The 20172-nt window shown below is 34.0% G+C and overlaps 1 protein-coding gene across 3 annotated transcripts in view; it reads right to left on the bottom strand.

Annotated features, from left to right (window-relative positions):
- The window catches only part of LOC117103209 (DNA topoisomerase 2-binding protein 1-like), a 45733-nt gene that overhangs the window by 8473 nt on the left and 17088 nt on the right, over positions 1 to 20172 (bottom strand). For all 3 annotated transcript variants that reach the window (XM_033243749.1, XM_033243751.1, XM_033243750.1), the window contains 18 exons: positions 19269 to 19321; positions 18317 to 18446; positions 17094 to 17293; positions 16630 to 16793; positions 15258 to 15386; positions 15051 to 15160; positions 13574 to 13720; positions 13227 to 13343; positions 11689 to 11911; positions 9898 to 10086; positions 8656 to 9307; positions 7870 to 7956; positions 6921 to 7073; positions 6303 to 6386; positions 5802 to 5870; positions 2647 to 3152; positions 1751 to 1929; positions 298 to 452 (listed from right to left, as the gene is read on the bottom strand). In XM_033243749.1, coding sequence (XP_033099640.1) covers positions 298 to 452; positions 1751 to 1929; positions 2647 to 3152; positions 5802 to 5870; positions 6303 to 6386; positions 6921 to 7073; positions 7870 to 7956; positions 8656 to 9307; positions 9898 to 10086; positions 11689 to 11911; positions 13227 to 13343; positions 13574 to 13720; positions 15051 to 15160; positions 15258 to 15386; positions 16630 to 16793; positions 17094 to 17293; positions 18317 to 18446; positions 19269 to 19321 — 3347 coding nt within the window. The remainder of the gene's footprint in view (positions 1 to 297; positions 453 to 1750; positions 1930 to 2646; positions 3153 to 5801; positions 5871 to 6302; positions 6387 to 6920; positions 7074 to 7869; positions 7957 to 8655; positions 9308 to 9897; positions 10087 to 11688; positions 11912 to 13226; positions 13344 to 13573; positions 13721 to 15050; positions 15161 to 15257; positions 15387 to 16629; positions 16794 to 17093; positions 17294 to 18316; positions 18447 to 19268; positions 19322 to 20172) is intronic.

Here is a 20172-nt window from a genome sequence, read left to right as displayed (position 1 = left end):
TTAACTAACCAAACAAAAATTAGATTCCATTTTGAAGTGATGATCCAACGCATATATTTATCTTCTTCACAACATACAGTACTCATTTGTTCATTTATTCATTCATACCATTACTATCTATTTATTTATTCATCCATACTATTCATTCCTTCATTCATTCACTCACTTCACTCTAATCCAAAAGCGCATGGTGTAAGTGAATTGTTCCTATAGAGAAAAAAAAAAAAAAAAAAAAAAAAAAAAAATTTACAGATTTAGTAAGTGAAAACCTACAGATTTATGAAACATAATTCTTACATTCTTCAAGTCCTCAGTCTCAAAAGACATCTGCTGTTGTTGCGTTGGACTGCTTGACCGCTGAAGCTGTTCCATTATTTCCTTACGCACCTCGCGTCCGGCTGGATCATCCCACGTAATTTGAATATTCTGTGACGCTTCGATTGGAACCTCAGCTGTATTCCCAAAAAAGAAAAGATACAATAATACTTCATTTTTTCAAAAGTTGTGGTGAAATCAGAAAAAAAAAGAGAAAAATATCTTGTATTATTTTTTTGTGTGTGTAAGAAGCTGTTCGTGTAAAGAACAGTGAAACTGTCAAGGTAATTTTACCATTCAAGTTTTCAATTTACTCTTTCTATCTTGTATTGTGACTTGAGAGTATTCCCACAAAGAGAATCTTAGCTGGTATAGCGTGGCATTTTAAGGTAGATCATAGCGATAGCAAGCAAAGTCTCAAGCTTTGTCAAGATTATTAAAGTTTCTTTGATAAAATACAGTTGTACGACCATATATAATGATATGCCTCAATATGTGGCAAAGACAAGCCAAACCAGTCACTAGTTGCAAATGCAGTTGTATGACAATATATCATGATATGCCTCGATATGTGGCAAAGACAAGCCAAACCAGTCACTAGTTGCAAATACAGTTGTATGACACTATATCATGAAATGCCTCGATATGTGGCAAAGACAAGCCACTGCAAATTTCAAATTGTGTGTGTTTCAAATGGCTAAAATATGCTGGAATGTCAAATTTTCAAAAACCTATATTACTGCACTAAACTAACCTTTATATATTTATACATCATGATATGCTGTTATTTTCCCCATTTTCAGTATTAAAACAAAACATTTTAGGCATTTGATGATAGTTTCTGAATGAGAAATGCTCAAAATCACAAACTTCGAAAGCTGATTTCTGATATATTGTTCTTTAACCAGCTGTATGTTTAAATCCTTTTAACTTCATAAGACACTCTGTGTAATTTTGCTCATTGTAATTGATCTATTTCTTATGTCTTTCTTGATTGTGTGTTTTGTCTCTTTTGTGTATCCGAGGAAATCAAATTTCAAAATTACTTTCAACTTTGAACTTCGATGAGGGAATTTCGGATTGAATGATTTTTACCATTTTATAGCACTTACTTTACTCTTCAACACATTAATAACTCATAATCGATTTTTGCGACGAGTGACTGGTTTGGCTTGTCTTTGCCACATATGGTCATGATGTGATGCCATCATGCTCAGTCAAACATTTTTTACACTGGATTTCATCATTGTATTGTTTACAATAGGAGTTGTATAGGGTATTTCTTTCATCACCATCCATACCTTTTCTTATTAGGCTCATTGAGACTTCAGTATAATGCAGTGTAAAACAACTAATGTAAAAATATAATTGTCTTTAATAGTTTACCATTCTAATAATAAATAAATAAATTGTATAAAGGAATTATTGGATGTACCTTTGTTCGATTTTGCTTCAGGATCCTCTGCAATAATTGACATCTTTGACCTTGCTCGGTGTGACGACCCACTGCTGTTTACTCTCTCCTCAGAAACAGATCCAGCTGAGGTATTCATGTTAGTCGCCGAAGTATTACTATTTAATCTTCTACTTCGACGCTTCCCACCCTTGCTTGGCCTAAAGCAAAAATACAATACGTCAATTCCGTGAAATGTTAATCTGATTTATACAAGCAAAAATCAATTTTGAATGCCATCTGCTTCAGTAGTAGTAAATCCTTGCTGAGTCACAGGACTCATATGAGCTGGAGCCTATCCCAAGTTTCAAGAAGTATGAGGCAGCTGAGAGTGTAATGCTTACACTGGGTGGGATGCTAGGCCACAAAAGGTTACTCCCAGAAATTTGCTGGTAGCCGTTGATACAGCTGGGTAGACTGAAGCAACGTAGATAAAGTGCTAATTGCTCAAGGACACAAGCGAAGGATACAAACCCTGACCTCAAGGTTGGGAAACCAAATAATTTTTACTGTACCAAACCACCTCAGTACTGTATTAGCTCTAGCCCAATTGAATCTATGTAAATCTATATAATTTTTTTAATTTATTTATTTTATGTACTTAAAATGCATAGGGAAACACAATTTGATATGTTGTACAACTCATTGTTCTAAGACACAAAAATGGTGTGTGATGAACAGTTAATGAGATACAGATTTTCTGTGTATTTAAAAATTGGTGAAAAAGGGGGCATAATCAGCCTTTTTTCACCTCTTCCCCCCCCCCCACCAGTTTTTAAATATTCAGTTGTACAATTATCAAAAAATGTTTTTTCTCTGGAACCTGACTTTAAGTTTCAGCCGATGCAGCTTTACGGGAAACTAGAGAATAAACTTACATCGCTGATGTCATCAGCTGTTCCATTTGTTTTTGGAAGTCTTCCCTCTCTTCTAATGATCCTTCTTTCTCCAATTCTTTTTCCTCTTCTGTTCTGTCAACGCTTTCTTCATTTTGTTGCTGATTTTGCTCTTCCTGTTTCTCCATTGCATCGAACATCATCAGTTCTTCTTCCGTTACTGTATCTTTCATAATGGTTGATTCTTGGCCTGCTACAGAATGTTCTACCTTTGAAGCAGATGACGCCACTTCGTCGTCAGGCTGTTTATTGGTTGCTGCAGCTCTGGCTGCTGGTGTAGCAGCAATAGTTCTTGTGTCAACAGGTACTGGAGCGGTAGCAATAGTAGGTTTTGTGTCAACGACTGCTGGTAAAGCAGCCACAGATGACTTTGTGTTAACGACAGCTGGTGCAACAGAAGTATATTTTGTGTTAATGGATGCTGGTGGAGATGCAATTATCTTGCGTGCTGATCGTCTCGTTGAGCGTACTGGTGTCTTGGATACAGTCTACAGAATATAATAATAGATAGAATCATGTTAATCTGGTAGATGTATGAAATAAAAACACTTTATAGACTATACAGTAAATTAGAGTATTGGCAGGACCATGTACCTGGTCAAGCTTGACTCAAAAAATACAGTGTGAATAGCCTGCATAACACTCTCCTTGGTAAAATTACCTAATCTGCGCGGTAACTTTAACTGGGTGCGCAAATGTTGCTCCCATCCAGAATAAGGCAGATAGTCCCGAGCAGAAAAGTCCAATGCAAACAACATGATTTGGTAAAATCTTCATGAGTGTGCTAACACCATGCTCAATAATACAAGATTAGACCATGTATGCTCAAAACATTAATCTGGATACTCTATGAATTTTAAGACTACTACTTCTTTTATAAAGTTGCCACCTTCATCTTATTGAAGATTCTGCAACTGTCTGGTGGTGATTGGGCAGTACACAAGGAGACAATCCCCTACTCTTTTCTGAATAGTGTACTGCGTTCTTTAACATGCACATAGGCCATAATGCACACGGGATCAACGGCTTAAATGTCTCAACTGACAGACAGTGCGTCATCATAACTTGCATTTCAGCCCTCCAGCTGAAACACAAGTAAAGCAGCGATGGGAAATAAACTGGGGACCTAGAGATCTCCACGGTTCGGCGCATACCCAGTGGCTACCACCAGTTTAGCCGACTGAGCAAAGCTGCTTTCAAGACCTCTTAAAATATACCACACATTAAAACCTGATCTAATAAGCAATAAATATTTCACCAAGAATAACTCTTGTTGCGGTCAAAATTTATCCAATGCGAAAATAAGAAGTAGAAGAGGTACTAACTGACCAACACTAGTGGTGAATGCGAGTCAAAGCAAGCCTCCTATTAGGAATGTGTGACTAGTGATACAGACACCAGAGTATAGAATATATACAGTCATAAATATTGGTAGGAATAACCTACCTGTATTAACTTGAATATTATATTAACAATGGGAATGGACAGTGATGTTGTTAATTGGAATAAACAATATGGAAAGCATCTAGTTAAAAACAAAAGATGGGTGTGGCAATGATCAGCTTGGTGTATGAAGCACCAAAAACAAAGGTAATAAGCAATTAACAGCATAGGTTCATAGGGAGTGACTTGCAAACAAAATCATACTCAATTCCAGTTGTATCCTGTAATTGGAAGGTAGTTTTAATATTGAACCAACAAATAGGTCTCCCTCCAATTAAAGACCACTTTCGGACCCAGGATTTCCATGTTATTTAGCAGTTTTTTTTCTAATTAGAATAATAAAAATAATTTCATTTGTGAATTTGAGACCACAGAAAAATGGGGAAATTGGAGATAGAAAAAAAAAAGAATCAATGAAAGTGTAGAATACCTTATTGATGGAAAAAAGAAACCAATAATAATTTGCAGAGATTTTACTACAAAAATCCTTAAAATTATTACCACCAGCAATTTCTATGCAAAAGAATACAGAAAAGGTATTATTAATTATATGTCTGTAAATTGACAGGGAGATTTTTTTTTCATTAAATTTTTTCAATTGTACAGTACAGCATACTTATCAAAAATTTCAATTAAACAATTTTTTTTTTTTTTTTTGCTAAAGACAAACACATCATTAAATTTGAATGCAATTTACTTTTCGCCATTCTGTTATTCATCTTCCAAAAATTTAATGGGGTCTGGGCTAGCTGAAGAGAATTTACTGATGTGATGTAACGTTATATTTCTGTATAAAATTACATTGTAAAGGTGGAACTAAACTGGCATGCTCAAAGGCGGAGTCAGAATATAGAACAATGCAATTGTTAATTGAGCTCATACATGCTTAAGTAGACAAAAAAATGAAATAGAACCATTTGATTGGCTAATTGATTAAGCAATTTTAGCAGGAATATTCTAATTGGTTAAATGGATAATGCAAGCTATGCGAGAAGCCTAGTGAACATCATAAATAAGACTTTTTTTTTTATCCCTTGTTTCGCATACTTATTTTTTTTAAACATTATCGTAGGAGGGCAGAATAAAAATATAAATATAAAAGTTTGTTTTCCTATTTAGTAAATAGTTTTGCCAAAAACATCCAGACGGAGGAGGAAATAAAAATAAAATTTTATTTGTAAATGTAAAATAGGATGGTTGAATGCTTCAAATTTATATAATTAGAAAGAAATATACATATCTTATCTTAGGAATTTCAAGGTAGCGGAGGGTGTAATAAAAATAAAGAAAAACTTTTTATTTTTTTTTTAAATTTCCACTTTTTTGTGGCAGCGGGTGCGCTAATTTGCCAAAAATAAAATTTTCTTTTTATACGAAATCATCAATATTTGCAGTTGGTGGTGTTTAAAACACAATTACAGTAGAACCCTTTGGATAAATTTTGATCCTTAAGCATTTTGGTTTACTTTTTTTAGTAGTACAATTATGCACCCTCATTTGCATCCAATAGAAAGCATAGAGACAGTTGTATTATGTGCCTTATAAATCCATTTATTCATTGATTATTAGCACCATAAAATAATATTGTGAACACAACCTTTACTGTTTTAATTAAATTGCATGAAAACACACCAAAATCAGGAATGATTTCAAATTTAGTTTGTACATTTATTTAAAATTGTAAGCCATCTTACCAAACTCAACTTTGGGTTGTAAGTATGCGGATATAGAGATGGTTCCAGATATGCATTTTCCTCTTGGCACTAATAAAATAAAGGGTAATAAATGATTATGATTTTTATAGTTTATAATTACTTTATTCAATTTAGTTTGTCAGATTCTAAGAGAGCTTTCAGTGAGGAAAAAATAGAAAATTTGTGATAATTTAGATAGTGAAAATCTATGAGAATTATAAAAATTTTGCAATCTAAAAGAATGTAGATAGATAGATTGATTGATTGTAGTGGATTGAGTACAAGAATCTATGCAAAATTATAAGATATGAGAACATATGAAAATGAATGCATTTGTGAAAATACATGTGAGATTTTCTGATGTTTGTCAAATGATAAGAAAATACAAAAATCATTAGATCATACTGTAGTTGGAATCATCTTAATTATTTAAATTCATAAGAGAGCTTCAAAGCATATTTTGTTCTATCATACTTTTTAAGATTGTGAGATTTAACTTACAGCAAAGAGCCAATGCGGAGACACAACGTGCTTGTTCTGCTCTTTGGCTAACTTCAGTTCTTTACTGCTGTCTTTGGCTCTTCCCTAAATAATGATGATGAAATCACATATTTTCAATTCATTTTATCATAATTAGTTGTGATTCTAAACAGTGGCAGCATCAGTAGGGGTCCGGATGGCACAGGGCACAGGACCCCTACTGGAAAATCCCTGGGTTCCCATCGGAAAACAAGCCAATCATTTCTTCAAGGAACACTGCTTTTAAAAAGCATTTTTGGGAGTGCCATTTCAGGGCATCCAAAAGTAAATGTATATTTAACATACTGCATTAGTAGACAGTAAAATCAATTAAATAAGAATTTGAAAACACTAAACTGTCATAGTTTTCATGGGCAAAGATTTTGAATGACGGCCAACCACGCCCAGTTTGGTCTAGTTGGGGACATCGGACCCCCATTAAGCAAATCATGTTGCCACCCTTGTTGCCTCAGCTACAGTAACACTTAAAAAATCAAGGACCAAAATTTGGTTAGGAATAGTTTTTTTTTTTAAATATAGGCACCTTAGTCTAAGGCTTGGGCATCTTACAGTTTTTATAGGCCTTATCAATACACTCACTTGATATATAAAGTGAGTACAGGTTGGGTCATATGTCCATCTAAAATCGGCGCCAAGCTCCGTTGCTATCTTGTTATAGACCGTCAGCTTCTTATTCAGTTTCATACTTACACAGATAATTACACCTTTTAATGAAGCCTGGGAATTTTGTGACTGCAACAATAGGTAGAACGATTAAAATATTACAAAAACATTAATCACTTTTCTAAGTGGCATATCCCTTTACAAGGCAAACATAAACACAAGATGCTCTACATAAACTATGTCTCATTATGAGGCTTAGGGAGTGGAGTTGTTTTTGGTTGCAAGAAACAAATCCTGTTCCATGACATGAATTGAACCCAGGATCCTGGGATTGGAAGGCAAGCATCTTAGGCTTGGTTTCCATAAAATCGCTACATGCTATCAACGGCAGCTTCACACAAGAGCCTGGATCGGTCCGGTGCCCGCACAAAAAATTGGGAAAAGTTGGTTCAGTGGTAAATAGGACCGTTCCCATTAAATTAATATGGCTTCAAATCAGGCCTCTGGATCCAAAGAGATGGATCTGAGACACATTTGTATTGTGAAATTGTATGTTTTTTTGTAAGACCAATCAGCAACGAGAACGAATGACTTCTCTAGACATTATCTGTGCACAATGTGAATGCAATGTTCAAAAAACGTAACAACGCACGATTATTTTTCCTGGGCTCTGGACCGGATTCAAGCTTGATGTGAAAATAGCTTTAACCAAGTTATTCAACTCCACTCAATATATTGGGGGGGGGGGGGTCTAAGGGTGGGGGGGGGGGGGTCTATGCAAAAGCATAAGCATTAATATTTACTGCTATTGGTATGTTTAATTGATGGGAAAAATTTTATCTAATTTTTTTTAGCTTATAAGATAGTATATCGTTAATTTAGTAATCACAAGATTGTTTAATACAGGAAATAATCGATACGTCACCTCTTCAAATACGTTATCATCTGAGGATTTCACTTCAGAGTTCTTGATAGCTTGCTTTAAATTTGTCCTCATGAGGTCATCTAAGGACTGATGACAAAAATATTATTTTAAAAAATTCCTTTGTTATATTATTTTTTAAACATTATCTTGTCAGCCAAAATAAATACACAAACATAAGAAATTAAAATTATTATCACACGATTGCACTCATTACCATGTTATCCCCAGCTAATCTAGAAAAAGAAAAAACTTGATATTTGTTTTAGTTTAGTTGAAATTTCTTCAACTGATACTGGTATGGGCATTTATAATAATTTAGATAAGTGATACATAATAATTCAGGTACTGGTACGGGAATTTATAATGCACCTCTTCCCTGAGATTATAAAGCACAGTTCTTTTCTCTGGTCATTGGGTGCACATGCTTTAAGTGTTGCTGCTGGTAATCAGCGCAGGAACAGGTTAACCCCACCAGATACCCATTTAGACTCCTGGGTGGAGAGAAGCAGTTAGTAGATAAAGTGCCTTGCTTAAAGACACAAGTGAAATACACAGCGAGAAATTGAAACCAAATCGTTCTCCGCTGCACTGAACGCTTCAAGTTAAATGTGCAATATACATGAACAGTTATTTCTGGGTATACACACACACAACCACACATTAAAAAATGAAAGAACCAGACATTCACGACCATAGCACAATCAGTTCAAGTATCTGTTGTGAAACTTTTATTGAAAAAAAAATAGGAAAAAAAAAAATTTATGTGCGAGGAAGATGATGACTTACCACACTAGACTTCCTTACATGTCTGCTTTTCTTTTGGCTCGGAGGAGTTTCTAGAGAAGCCAGAGCTGCAGCAATATCAAATTTAGGCCTATAGCCAGGGGCAAGAAACTTTGAAGGCGTGTCCTCGGATGTGGTACTGGTCCTCTGCAGTTCAGATTGTCTTCGGCTAACAGGCCTGGGCTTGGAAAACTGTACATCATCATATATATTTTCTGAAATGCCTTTTGAAATAGTTTGTTTAGAATCTGAAATATATGCCTCTTTGCTATCCTGTTCAAATATTTCTTCTGTGGGTATAGTCACAACTGCAGGACTTTTTAATGTTTCTGGTATATTTGTGTCAATTTGTTCATCTGCAAAATCACTTTCAATTTTATTAACATTCTGTATAATTACTCCACCATCCTGCTGCTGCTCCTCCGCCTCCACCTTCTGATCATTCTTTTCATCTGCAGCTTGAATTTCAACTCTCTCATCTTCCTCTTCCTCTGCCTCTTTCTGAGGTATATTATCTACTGTCTTTACTTCCTCTATTTCATGGTTATCATGAGTTTCACTGTTTGAAAGCAATGTACTATCATGTCCTTGGTTATCAACTAAGTACTTTTCCTCTGCTACATGCTTACCTTGCTTGGCACATTCAAGGAGCCACCTGGAAATAAAGAAGTCAATTGTTACAATTCCAGTGGCAGCACCAGAACCCTTGAACCCCTGTCAGGAAACTTCAGAGCCTTATCGGGGAAGAAGGCAATTGTTAAATTGAAAAAACTGCCATGAAACAGCATTTTTCAAAGTAGAAAGAGTGCCATTTCCAGGCATCTAGGAATGTCCATTCTTAAAATTTGGTCAAACCATGGTGGAGCTAACGCAAGGTGTGGAACTCCTATTGACGATATTGGAACTCGTGTCAAGGACCTTGCAAAACTCGTTCAAGGGCTCGGAGTAATTCCTTTGTAAATTAAATTTCATTATTGTTATTGTCATCATTACCATAATTCATTTATTACTCCTGTCAAATAATTTTTTTTTTATCTTTATGCTATATTTACTTCTTTTATGTTATGCAAATAAGCATACACTATATCATATGCTTTCAAAATATTAACCTCACCAATATTATCTCAGTTGTTTTTTTCTTAGGAAGTAAAATTTAAATATGCACTATAATTCTACTATGAAACAAATTGATATTGAAATAATTAACTTTTGCTTTAACAAATAGAAATATGTATATATTCTTACCTTTTCCCAACCGTTGGAATCTTCCATTTTATGGCAGCATCATACTTTGATCCTTCCGGATCCCTAAGAAGCAAGTGAGTATTTGCTTCCAGATTGTTCTTAGACTTGCGTACTAAGTACTCCTGGCAGGTGGCTCCCATCAGTTCAACTAAGTGCAGGATACAATCACGCTCTACACCTTGGTACTGACTAAAAATAATAATCATTGTAACTGTAGTTAAATAATATTCATTCATCATATTACATAAAGATTTTTTAAATAATAATAATAATAACAATAATAATAATAATAATACTGTAAAAACAATAATTTATTTCCTCCACATCCAACAGCAAGCACATTCACCTTAACTTATATACTAGTTATAATATTCAAACTAATTAAAAATTATTTAAAATCTTTTATTATGGATGTTTGTTTTTTTAAAAATCCCGCTCTGCAAATACAGTGCTTGAGATTCGGTTGACGGAGATATTGTTCTTGTTCATAACTTCCTGGTTATAATAATTCATAAAATATTGTAAAGCAGATTTGTTATTAACATCACAAGTTAAATTTCAACAGTCAACAAAATACAGTAGGCCTAGGCCTATACATCTCTCGATTCGGTGGAGCTAGAGTAGAATTTACACTGGACTAGCACTAAAGATGAAGATGCATTTGCAGTCAACAAAATACAGTTGGCCTAGGCCTATACATCTCTTGATTCGGTGGAGCTAGAGTAGAATTTACACTAGACTAGCACTAAAAATGAAGATGCATTTGCATAGCCTAGAAAAATAATGTGAGTAAACAACCTTAGCTGTGGGCAGTCTATGTCTATAATTCAAATATCTTTGTGATAGCTAATTCAACACTATTCCTTTGAAGACAAAATACCAACATATAAACAATTTTAAATTCACTCTAAAGGTCATAATTTTCTATTTTTTTCTTACGTAGGGAGAAGGGCACTTCCTCCTAAACCCATCACCCAATGGGGCTATGTCCCTCGGCTATCGCTACGGGACAAATTCTTCCTCTTCCATTTTAGACGGCCAATTTGTTTTTCTGGCTAAACCCCTGAGCAGTCTTTACCACACCTGGTGAGGTTAATTATTGATTACAAACTTTGGGCAGCATACTTCATACTTCCTTTAATTTATGTTTGGTTTGAGTTTGAAGGATTGAATTTTTTTCTTTTTGGCCTTTTTGATATGTTATCATGAAAAGTAATTCTGCTTGATATGCAGATGCATCTTAGTGCTGCCATATTTAAAAAAAATTAAATGTTGTTTTTAGAATGAACACCAGAAATAATAATAATATTCCATATTTGAACTGCCTAATTTGTATACTATTTATTATTATTATTATTATTATTATTATTATTATTATTATTATTATTATTATTATCATCATCTTGGTAACTTTATTCACATTAAAATCAAATATATACATAAAATAATTCATTGCAGCTCAGAAACTGAATTGTGAAATTAAGTTTTTAAAATTAATAATATAAAATTACAGATATAAAAAAAGTAATTAACTTACTTCAAAATTTGAATGAGAACAACATATCCCCATCAATTAATGGGCAGTTAAATAATACATTTCCTTTATTCTTTTGCATAGACCTTTAAATAATTGAAAACTATTTTTTTTCAATCTGTTCTTGTTGCAAGTCATTAACTTATTTGGTAAATTTAAATGAGCTATACAAAATTCACTTTTTACAGATTTTCCCACCAATATTTTGGCTGGACCATTAATCTTTAATATTTTCAAAATAATAATTAGTAATCTACCTGATAGATATAACACATCCCTTTAAAGGAGTCTTGCTCAAATCCAGCATGACTGGTAGGAACAGTGGATTGCTTGACAAATCGTGCAACTCGTGAGACTCAACACACTGCTGTAGCCAGCAGTTGGTAGCCACGTTGCGTACTGTGTTATGGGCCAAATTCCCTGTGATGGGCACAATTTGATAATCCGCCTCTGGACTATCACTGGTTGCTATCACAACACCTATAAATTTCAAAAAGATTAAGAGAGGATTAAGTGGCAATTTACATAAGTGTGTTTCATATTAAATTGTGCTATATATGACAGCATTCAGCAAAGATTAGGTAGAAAAAAATAGGGCTATTAATCACAGAACAGCTCCTAAGCATGTTTAAATTTTAACAAACATACAGGATGTCAAAAATTCACAACTGTGTGTGTGGGATATTTGCTTGGATAAGTTAACTAACTCTTATTGCTCCTTTCTATGAACCTATGAAAATTGAACATTCATAGGGCTACATTATGAGCAAGCTGATGCAAGCTACATGCTTGCCCTCATTTCTTTGTAGGGTGTTGATAATATTATATGTGCATCTACAGTAGGTAAGAAATGGATAAATAAACAATAAACATTTAATATCTATTGGGAGGTTGCCATTATAGGAGTGATGTTTTGCCCCACTTGATGTGTTATATTTCCTGAAAAACAAATCCGCAAATGATTCAGGTGGAAATCGAACCTATGACCCCCATAAAACTAGCCTGGTTTCATAACCACTAGACCACCAGGCTTGCACTAATTGGCTAGTGCAAGCAGCAGTGGGTACCACAATGCTTTTGCCATTGCTATTAATAATTCTTGGGTGTACCAATCAAATATTGTAGTACTATTAGTTTGTACACATTCAATGATTTGACAAAGATGATAAAAAATGCTTTAAAATATTTACTACCACACTACCTATGATAAATTGGTAATATTATTATTATTATTATTATTTATTGTAATGGTAAGATAATTCTTTTCATTTAAAGTATAACTGTTGTTGAATATATATTTTAAACATTTAAAATTTCATAGCCTTTTAGTGGCAGATCCAGAAATTCAAAATATAGGGGGCCTAGGGAGGGATTTTCACAGATAGGGTCTGGACCACCAGAGCCCCATTATGGTTTTGGTGGAAGAATGAACATTTACGATTATGGCCAGAAATGGGAAGCTCAGACTTAAATTTGAATATAATTTTCTTTTTCACTCCATTTAAAAAAAAAATAATTTTGACAAAATTAGGAGTGGCTCAGGCCAGCTGCCCCACCCCACTCTGTCTTTGAATCTACCACTGCCTTTTATTGATTGTCTTTGTACTTTTCTCTGAAAGTTTTGTCATTTGGTTGTACATGTAATGTATGTGTTGCTGGGCCCTGGAGGATAATAATGCTTTTGCAATGATCATGGTATCCAGGTTAAAGAAAAAAAAAAATAAAAATAAAAATTAAAACTTTAATGTTCAACAATTTTTTTTCCAATTGAGGCAGAGTGAGTGGAAAGCCTTACCTCCTTCGGAAGTTACCATTTCTTCAAACACCTCTGCTTGGTCTTCAAGAAAGCCAATAAGTGAAAACTTTTTTCCAAAAAAGATTCCTTTATAGTCTTCATCTTCTGCAACAATTTCTAAAAAATATATTTAAATTTTGTGCATCATAAGAGAGCTGAGCAGATGGCTGCAAGGTAGAGTTCACACTAATTGGCAATTAATTTAGTTCTTTCAATTTTATTATCAATAATGGGAATTTACTAATAAAAAGTATATGGAAACAATTATGAAAACAAACAAATATATTCATATTTTATCAATTAAAAAAGTTTTCCTTTATATATAAGGAAATATAAATCACAAATACCCTGATCAATTTGAGTAGCATCATTGTCATCCTCCTCCTCTTCACCATCATTCTCCGCATCTTTCTCCATTTCATTCAGTATATTAAGTTCATCAATTTCTTGTTTCGTTGTGACATCAAGCTCTGGCGTATCAATTCTGCTAAAATCTGCAAGTATCAAAAAATATTTAGAATATAAATTCTTAGAATAATAAGGTAAATACTTGCCGAGCCACTAGGGCTCATATGGCTTCAACTTATCCCCAGTTTCCATAGCGTGAAGCAGATGAGAGCGAATACTCCCCAAGGGTGGGACACTGGTCCAATGCAGGTTACTCCCAGCAATTTGCTGGTACCCATTGATACAGCTAGGTAGACTGAAGCAATATAAAGTGCCTTGCTCAAGGACACAAACGAAATGCACAGCAAGGGATTGAAACCCCGACCTCAAGGTTGGGAATCCAAGCCCACTGCGCCAAAAATTGCTTCGACAAATTCTTGGAATGAATGCCATTAAACGAAGTGATGAAAATGGGTGGAGTACAGTTTAAAAATGGAAGATGCTTGCCATCCAATTTTAGGCCCTGGATTAAAATCCTATAATTTTTTTGTCCTCATGTCCAAAGCCAGCAGCTTCAATTTGCAAAAAAAAAAAAACTAGTAGTTATAAAGCATTACTTTAGTCTTTTTTTGACAGCATTAAATATTTGTTTTCTTTAATATATTTTTTATTAATTATAATTTTTCACTCTGCTGTCTGTTTCTCTTTCTATTTTGATATTTTTCATTCAACAGCTAATCATGGTTTCTAAAATTGTCTTTTGCTTTACAAAAAGCATAGATATAAAAGGAGGAGAAGAAAAATCTAGAATTAAGAGTAATGACAATAAGGAGAACATTCTTTTACAATGTACATACATACCCCTGGCATAAAAATGTTTAAGGAAAGTACAGAAAAGAATGTACCTGAACTTATAATGTATTAGGCCTTATGGCTACTGAGCACTGTAGTTCAATCTACATGTTTTGCTATGCATTTCCATTTTTCCGATTTTATTTTTTCAATATTTCTTTCTATATAAAATTATACAAGAAAACACAGCAACCTGAATTAACAAGGCTCATGCAGGGAAATTGTTGATTCATAAAAACATTTGGCAAGATTACAAGAACACAAAAGAAAAAGACTAAATGTTAAAAAATTCACTTTACAATAATAATTATTCAAAATTTAGATTTTACAAATTTGATTAGGAAGGATTTTACTGGTTTCTGTATAAGAATGTGTTTACGCTGCTCTCTCCTAACATCTTTATCATCATCTTTTAATGTGAGGGTTGGAATGCTGTACAGTTAGCTGTAAGGTGGGTGTAACTTTCAAGGCCAGGTGGTGGGATTAGCGGCAACTTCTGGATTAAGGTTTAATCCCCTCACATATTCCTAATAATTAGCTTATAAGTGTTTTAGGTTGTCTTAAATCTGTCAATGATGATGTCACCTTGTGTTTCTGTGCTAAGGTACTGCATCATAACACTCTCTTCATCGTCACCCTCCACTTCTTTGTCTTTTGGCCATTTTTTCTGTTTTGTGCTTTGTTTATCAGGTACACTGAAAAAAAAACCCCAACAATTTAGCATTATGGATATTAAGTATTTTGAATGAGAGCTGGAATATACACCAATATAGAGAATAATAATTACTTTACTTTTTGACTGGCTTCTGTGGGCTGACAACATGGGTTGTTGGGACATCCAGACAGATATAAGGTAGCTCTGAGACCGTTGACCCCTGCTTGTAGCATTCCACTAACCATTCTACTGTTACTACTTCAGGCCTAAAAAAAGAAATTGTAAGTAAAATCGTCAAATTCCTTAACTTCTTACAATTTTAGTTTATATTGCTGCCGTACAGTAGCATTTCGCAACTGCTGGCTTGCAGGCCATTTTCGGCCCACAGGTGCATGTTATCCAGCCTGTTAGAACAAGCCTAAAACATATGTACTGATAAAGCCAATGGGCTTATCATTACATCATTCCCCCGCTACTTTTACTTTTTTTATGTGGAGAGGGCCACACCTCCAGTCTAGACACTACGTCACTTTGCAACCTTGCATGATAATTGAACATTTAAATTAATTCAATCTACAAACTTAGTCCCCTGTTAAAATATTGAACCCCCATACAATGTAGTATGATATCTATTGTGCTACTTTCATTTCATGTCATTTATTTATTCGACCAATACACATTTACAAAAGGTACAGTACAACAAATTTTGGTCAGGGGTAGCTTAAGCAAAATTATACTATAATTCATTGACAGTCAGCTGCCCCATTAATAAATATAAACATAAAAAACATTCAAATACAATACAATAAATAGCATAAATAGGCCTATCATTATTCAAAAATTCAAGCTTGCTCTTAGATACTTTACATAAAATTAGATATTAATTATTACAGTACATACTAAAAATGTTAAAAGAAAATTACGAAAGTTATTTTAAAGATCAGTTATTAATGAAAAAAAAATTATTATTTTAATTTTGTTATATACTGATAGTTTCCCAGTTATTGCTGTACATTCCAGGCCTAGACCCTTATGTATTATTGCTTGCACTGTTGCAACGTATGGACTAATCCAAGAATGGTGCCCTCTGTTGTCAACACCATTACTGGGGAGTCCCTACACCTAGGCCTACTCCTAAAATGTCAATGCAGTGTGGTTATAAACTCAGTACCATCGAGAAATCCAGCTTTTTGTTTTGCAGCTGAATAATGCTGTTAGTCTTCAAACTAAAAATTTATCAAAGTTATGTATATTACGTGTATTTAGACATCTTCCGACTTTGAAAATGTCACCACAGTCGACAAAAGAGGGCGACATTCAAAAAAGTTCTCTTGGAATCGTCTATATAGGTAAACACAACAGACCTAGCTTTCCAGAGTGTCAATAAAATTTAACAACTGACCAATCAGAACAGGGCCAGGAATGTGAACCTTAGCAACAATATCTTAGCAACAATATCTAAGGGGCGGGACCTTACCAATCATTCAACAAATTTATACATTTGCAAACCTGAAATCAGATGACATTACAAGCTGTATATGATCCTCTGTACCCGTTTCAACTATAACATGCGTGACATTCTCTGTTAACTGGCTAAACCGTGTACCGCCACCTATGTTAATTATCTTCCGCACTTTCTCCAAACGACTACCAGAAAATCCACTGAGATAGATCTGCAGAGAAACAGATTTATTATACAGAAATAATATCAAAAATGAATAATTCAATGGGGAAAAATTTGATACAATTATCTTAAGTAAATATTAACCACAATTTTATAAACAAAATTATAATCAATTATAAACAAACTTTAAGACATGACCACCAGTTAAAATAATAATAATATTATTATATTGTTGTCATTTTGCCAATTTTAAATCTTATGTCAACTGTTTTCTTACTATCCTAACCTCTTACCTTAATTGGCCATTGGCCTTGTTCGGGGTGACAGAACATAAAAAAACAATACTAACCTTGCAGGCATCCAGAAAATCCTCTGGTGGTTTGAAGAGGTCAAGGTCACTAAGAACATCTTGACCTTTGATATCCATGTTGATGGTTGTCATATTGTTGATTGACGTGTTCATAGTTGTTATGTTCATGGTTGTCATCATAGTGTCATCTATCTTGGATTCATTGAAATAAGCTATTGAGCTCACATCCGGTATACGAGCTGAAATAAAACAACATGATAAATTAACAAAATACCTGTAGGTACATGACAGTAAATCATCATGGGTGCGTCTATTATACCCAATCTAGAAATGAAATATCTGCCAATCATATACTTGGTTTTTATTTTGCCATCATATGATAAATGACCATACTTGTAAACCTGAAGAGCTGGTTTGTTATATAGAGGCCAGAAAATGTGCAATACTTTGTGAAACATACCAGCATTGCACACATTCTGACTGCCACATTGACAAACATTAGTACTTGGTCCGCCAAGGTGTAACTTTCGGTGCTACCTAATCTTAGCAGTTTGATTTCCATGGATCTCCACCTCTGCAAGGTGTACAACACATAAGAAAGAAATATAAAAGAAATAAAATTCCAAATTAACACCTGTGATAAACAATTAGAAAAGTACAATTGTGATCCAAGCTCACAAAATGGCCGTAAACTCGCACCGCACTGTATTGAGAAACAAGCCTTCATAGCCAGAAAAGGGCGTAGAACGTGAATTTTGTGTGAATTGGGTTTTTGTGTAATAAATAAAGTATAACTTTTAATCTTACTATTCCTGAAGTTTGAGTTTTAAATTATAACTGTAAGAGGTAAAATTTAGCCATTTTCGGATGAGCTAGTGAAAAATGAATAGAAACCTGCCAAATATAAAAGCATTTTTCTCAAAACTTGATTTAAGAAATTTCCTAAGATGCCAATTATTCAAACGGTCATAACTTTGCTTCCAGACACCCGATTGAGTTCATTTGACTGTCATTTTAAAGTAAATGATATGTTCTATGCCATTATAACAAAAACTCAGTTTGGCCTGTGGACGAGTTTACAGCCCTTTTGTGAGGTTGGGTCACAATTTTTATAAGTAGAAAATGGTAATGACAGTGGCGATATACTTAAATATACTTACCACATACAATGGAGCAGGGATGATTTACAGAGGATAGCAGGTAACATTAAAGAACTGGTGTCTCTATTTAAAGGCAAACTAGGAAAAATAAGTTCTACTCACTGCTAAGCCGGGAGTTTGGAGATTTCCTGTTAGGAGTGGACGTGGACCGCTTATCTTCACTTGTGCTTGGTTCAACGTTGTATAGGTTTTCATCTTGGCAAGCTCCCTTTGATAAACTCTCCTTAAACCACTGGAAATCAATTTAAAGAAATCAACAGTGATGCTGTTACTTATGAATAAGTTACTTACCTTGATTAAACAAGCTATTGTACTAAAAATACAGATTCAATGTTTCTGCAAGCTTGGTCCTACGCGCTTAAATTTTAAAAAATAATTTGTACATTGGACCCACGCAGTTGCACTCTCCCATCTGTTTAATTAACTCCCTGGGCCCCTCCACTGCATTGCCAATGTGTGCAAACTTAAAAATAATACAAGTCAATCCCAAAGAAACAAAAATTCCTGACATTTTCGAGAGGTGTACTAGTCAAGGAAATAGTGGTAATTTAGTCAGCTTATATAGCTTAAAATTTTATTTATTAATTTTTTAAAATTATTTATTTGAGTATATTGCACAAATATAAAAATATTCAAATATATATAAAAAGAGACATTGAGATTGATTGCAATACACATGTAATCATGATGCTGACTAACATTTAAGGTAATATTAATTGTTTATACAAGAAATTACACTTTCAATATATAAAAAATATTTATACACAAAATAACACACACAGAAAAAAAAACAAGATAAACACAATTAATTAATGAAAAAAAACCCAAAACAAATGGGCAAATATTAAAATTTTAAAAAGTGGTTTTGGAGACACAATAACTATAAGATCTCCTGTTGTTAAACCATGGGGAAGAATCTAATCATAGCCATGGTTGAGAGTGGGGGGGGGGTGTGTGGGTGCCAAGATACCTGTAGACACTCTGTCGCCACCACATTACAGTCAATTAAATCAACCAAATGAAATATGTCTAAATGCACTACAGTTATACATACCTTCAGTGATACACAATGTATTTTCCACCTCCTAGCAAAATCATACTTTTGTCCTTCAAGAAAACATTAAAACAAATTACAATTAAATTAACTCGAATAATAAGTATATTACATATAATAATAATAATAATAATAAAATCTTATTTTACAAGCTAAATCGATCTGTAAGTCAAATTTTATCTTGAAGTCACACAATTTTTCAATTCCATTTTGGATTCGACTTGGGCAAGTTCAACTGTAATCACCTCACAAACAATGATTGGGCCTATCACTTGGATTGGAATTATTTTTTTGGGGCTAGACACACCAAAGAGGATAACCCATGAAAGATATATATCCAGTGGGATTTTGCACAAAAGTGTTTATCTGAGATGAAAGTCAGAAGTCTTATTTTACTTCTGGTTGTGGTGAACTGGCCGTAACAAGAAACAATCCTGTACTCTTTACTGAAGAGGGTAATGTGTTCCTCAACATTCACATAGGTCATTTTGCATTTTATCTGATGTGTTCCTCAACATTCACATAGGCCATTTTGCATTTTATCTGATATAACATGATGTGCCATAGAAACATGCATTCTTAAAGTGAGACAACTTGATACAAATTATTAAATATTTCAGACATATCATGAATATTACTGTACTTGCCCTCTTATCAAGTCACTTACCTTTTGGTGTACTCACAATAAGGTGAGTACATTCGTGAAGTTTCAGTTCACCTGTGTATCGCCCACCTGGAGGAGAATTAAAGTTGATATAAATATTCTCAAACTCAGATAAGAACACTGAAAAGAATACGTACATTACCATATCTTTAAGAGCAGTTTGGCACCGCCGATACACTACAACTTCTCAACATTAAGGCCAGGGTTCAATCTCTCGCTATGCATTTCGCTTGTGTCCTT

This window comes from Anneissia japonica, unplaced genomic scaffold (assembly GCF_011630105.1).
Source record: "Anneissia japonica isolate Jap-2015-1 unplaced genomic scaffold, ASM1163010v1 scaffold2652_len1590060_cov184, whole genome shotgun sequence".
In the NCBI taxonomy this organism is placed as follows: domain Eukaryota; kingdom Metazoa; phylum Echinodermata; class Crinoidea; order Comatulida; family Comatulidae; genus Anneissia; species Anneissia japonica.
Note: the sequence above shows the minus strand (reverse complement) of the source record. Positions and strands in the feature narration are given on the sequence as shown.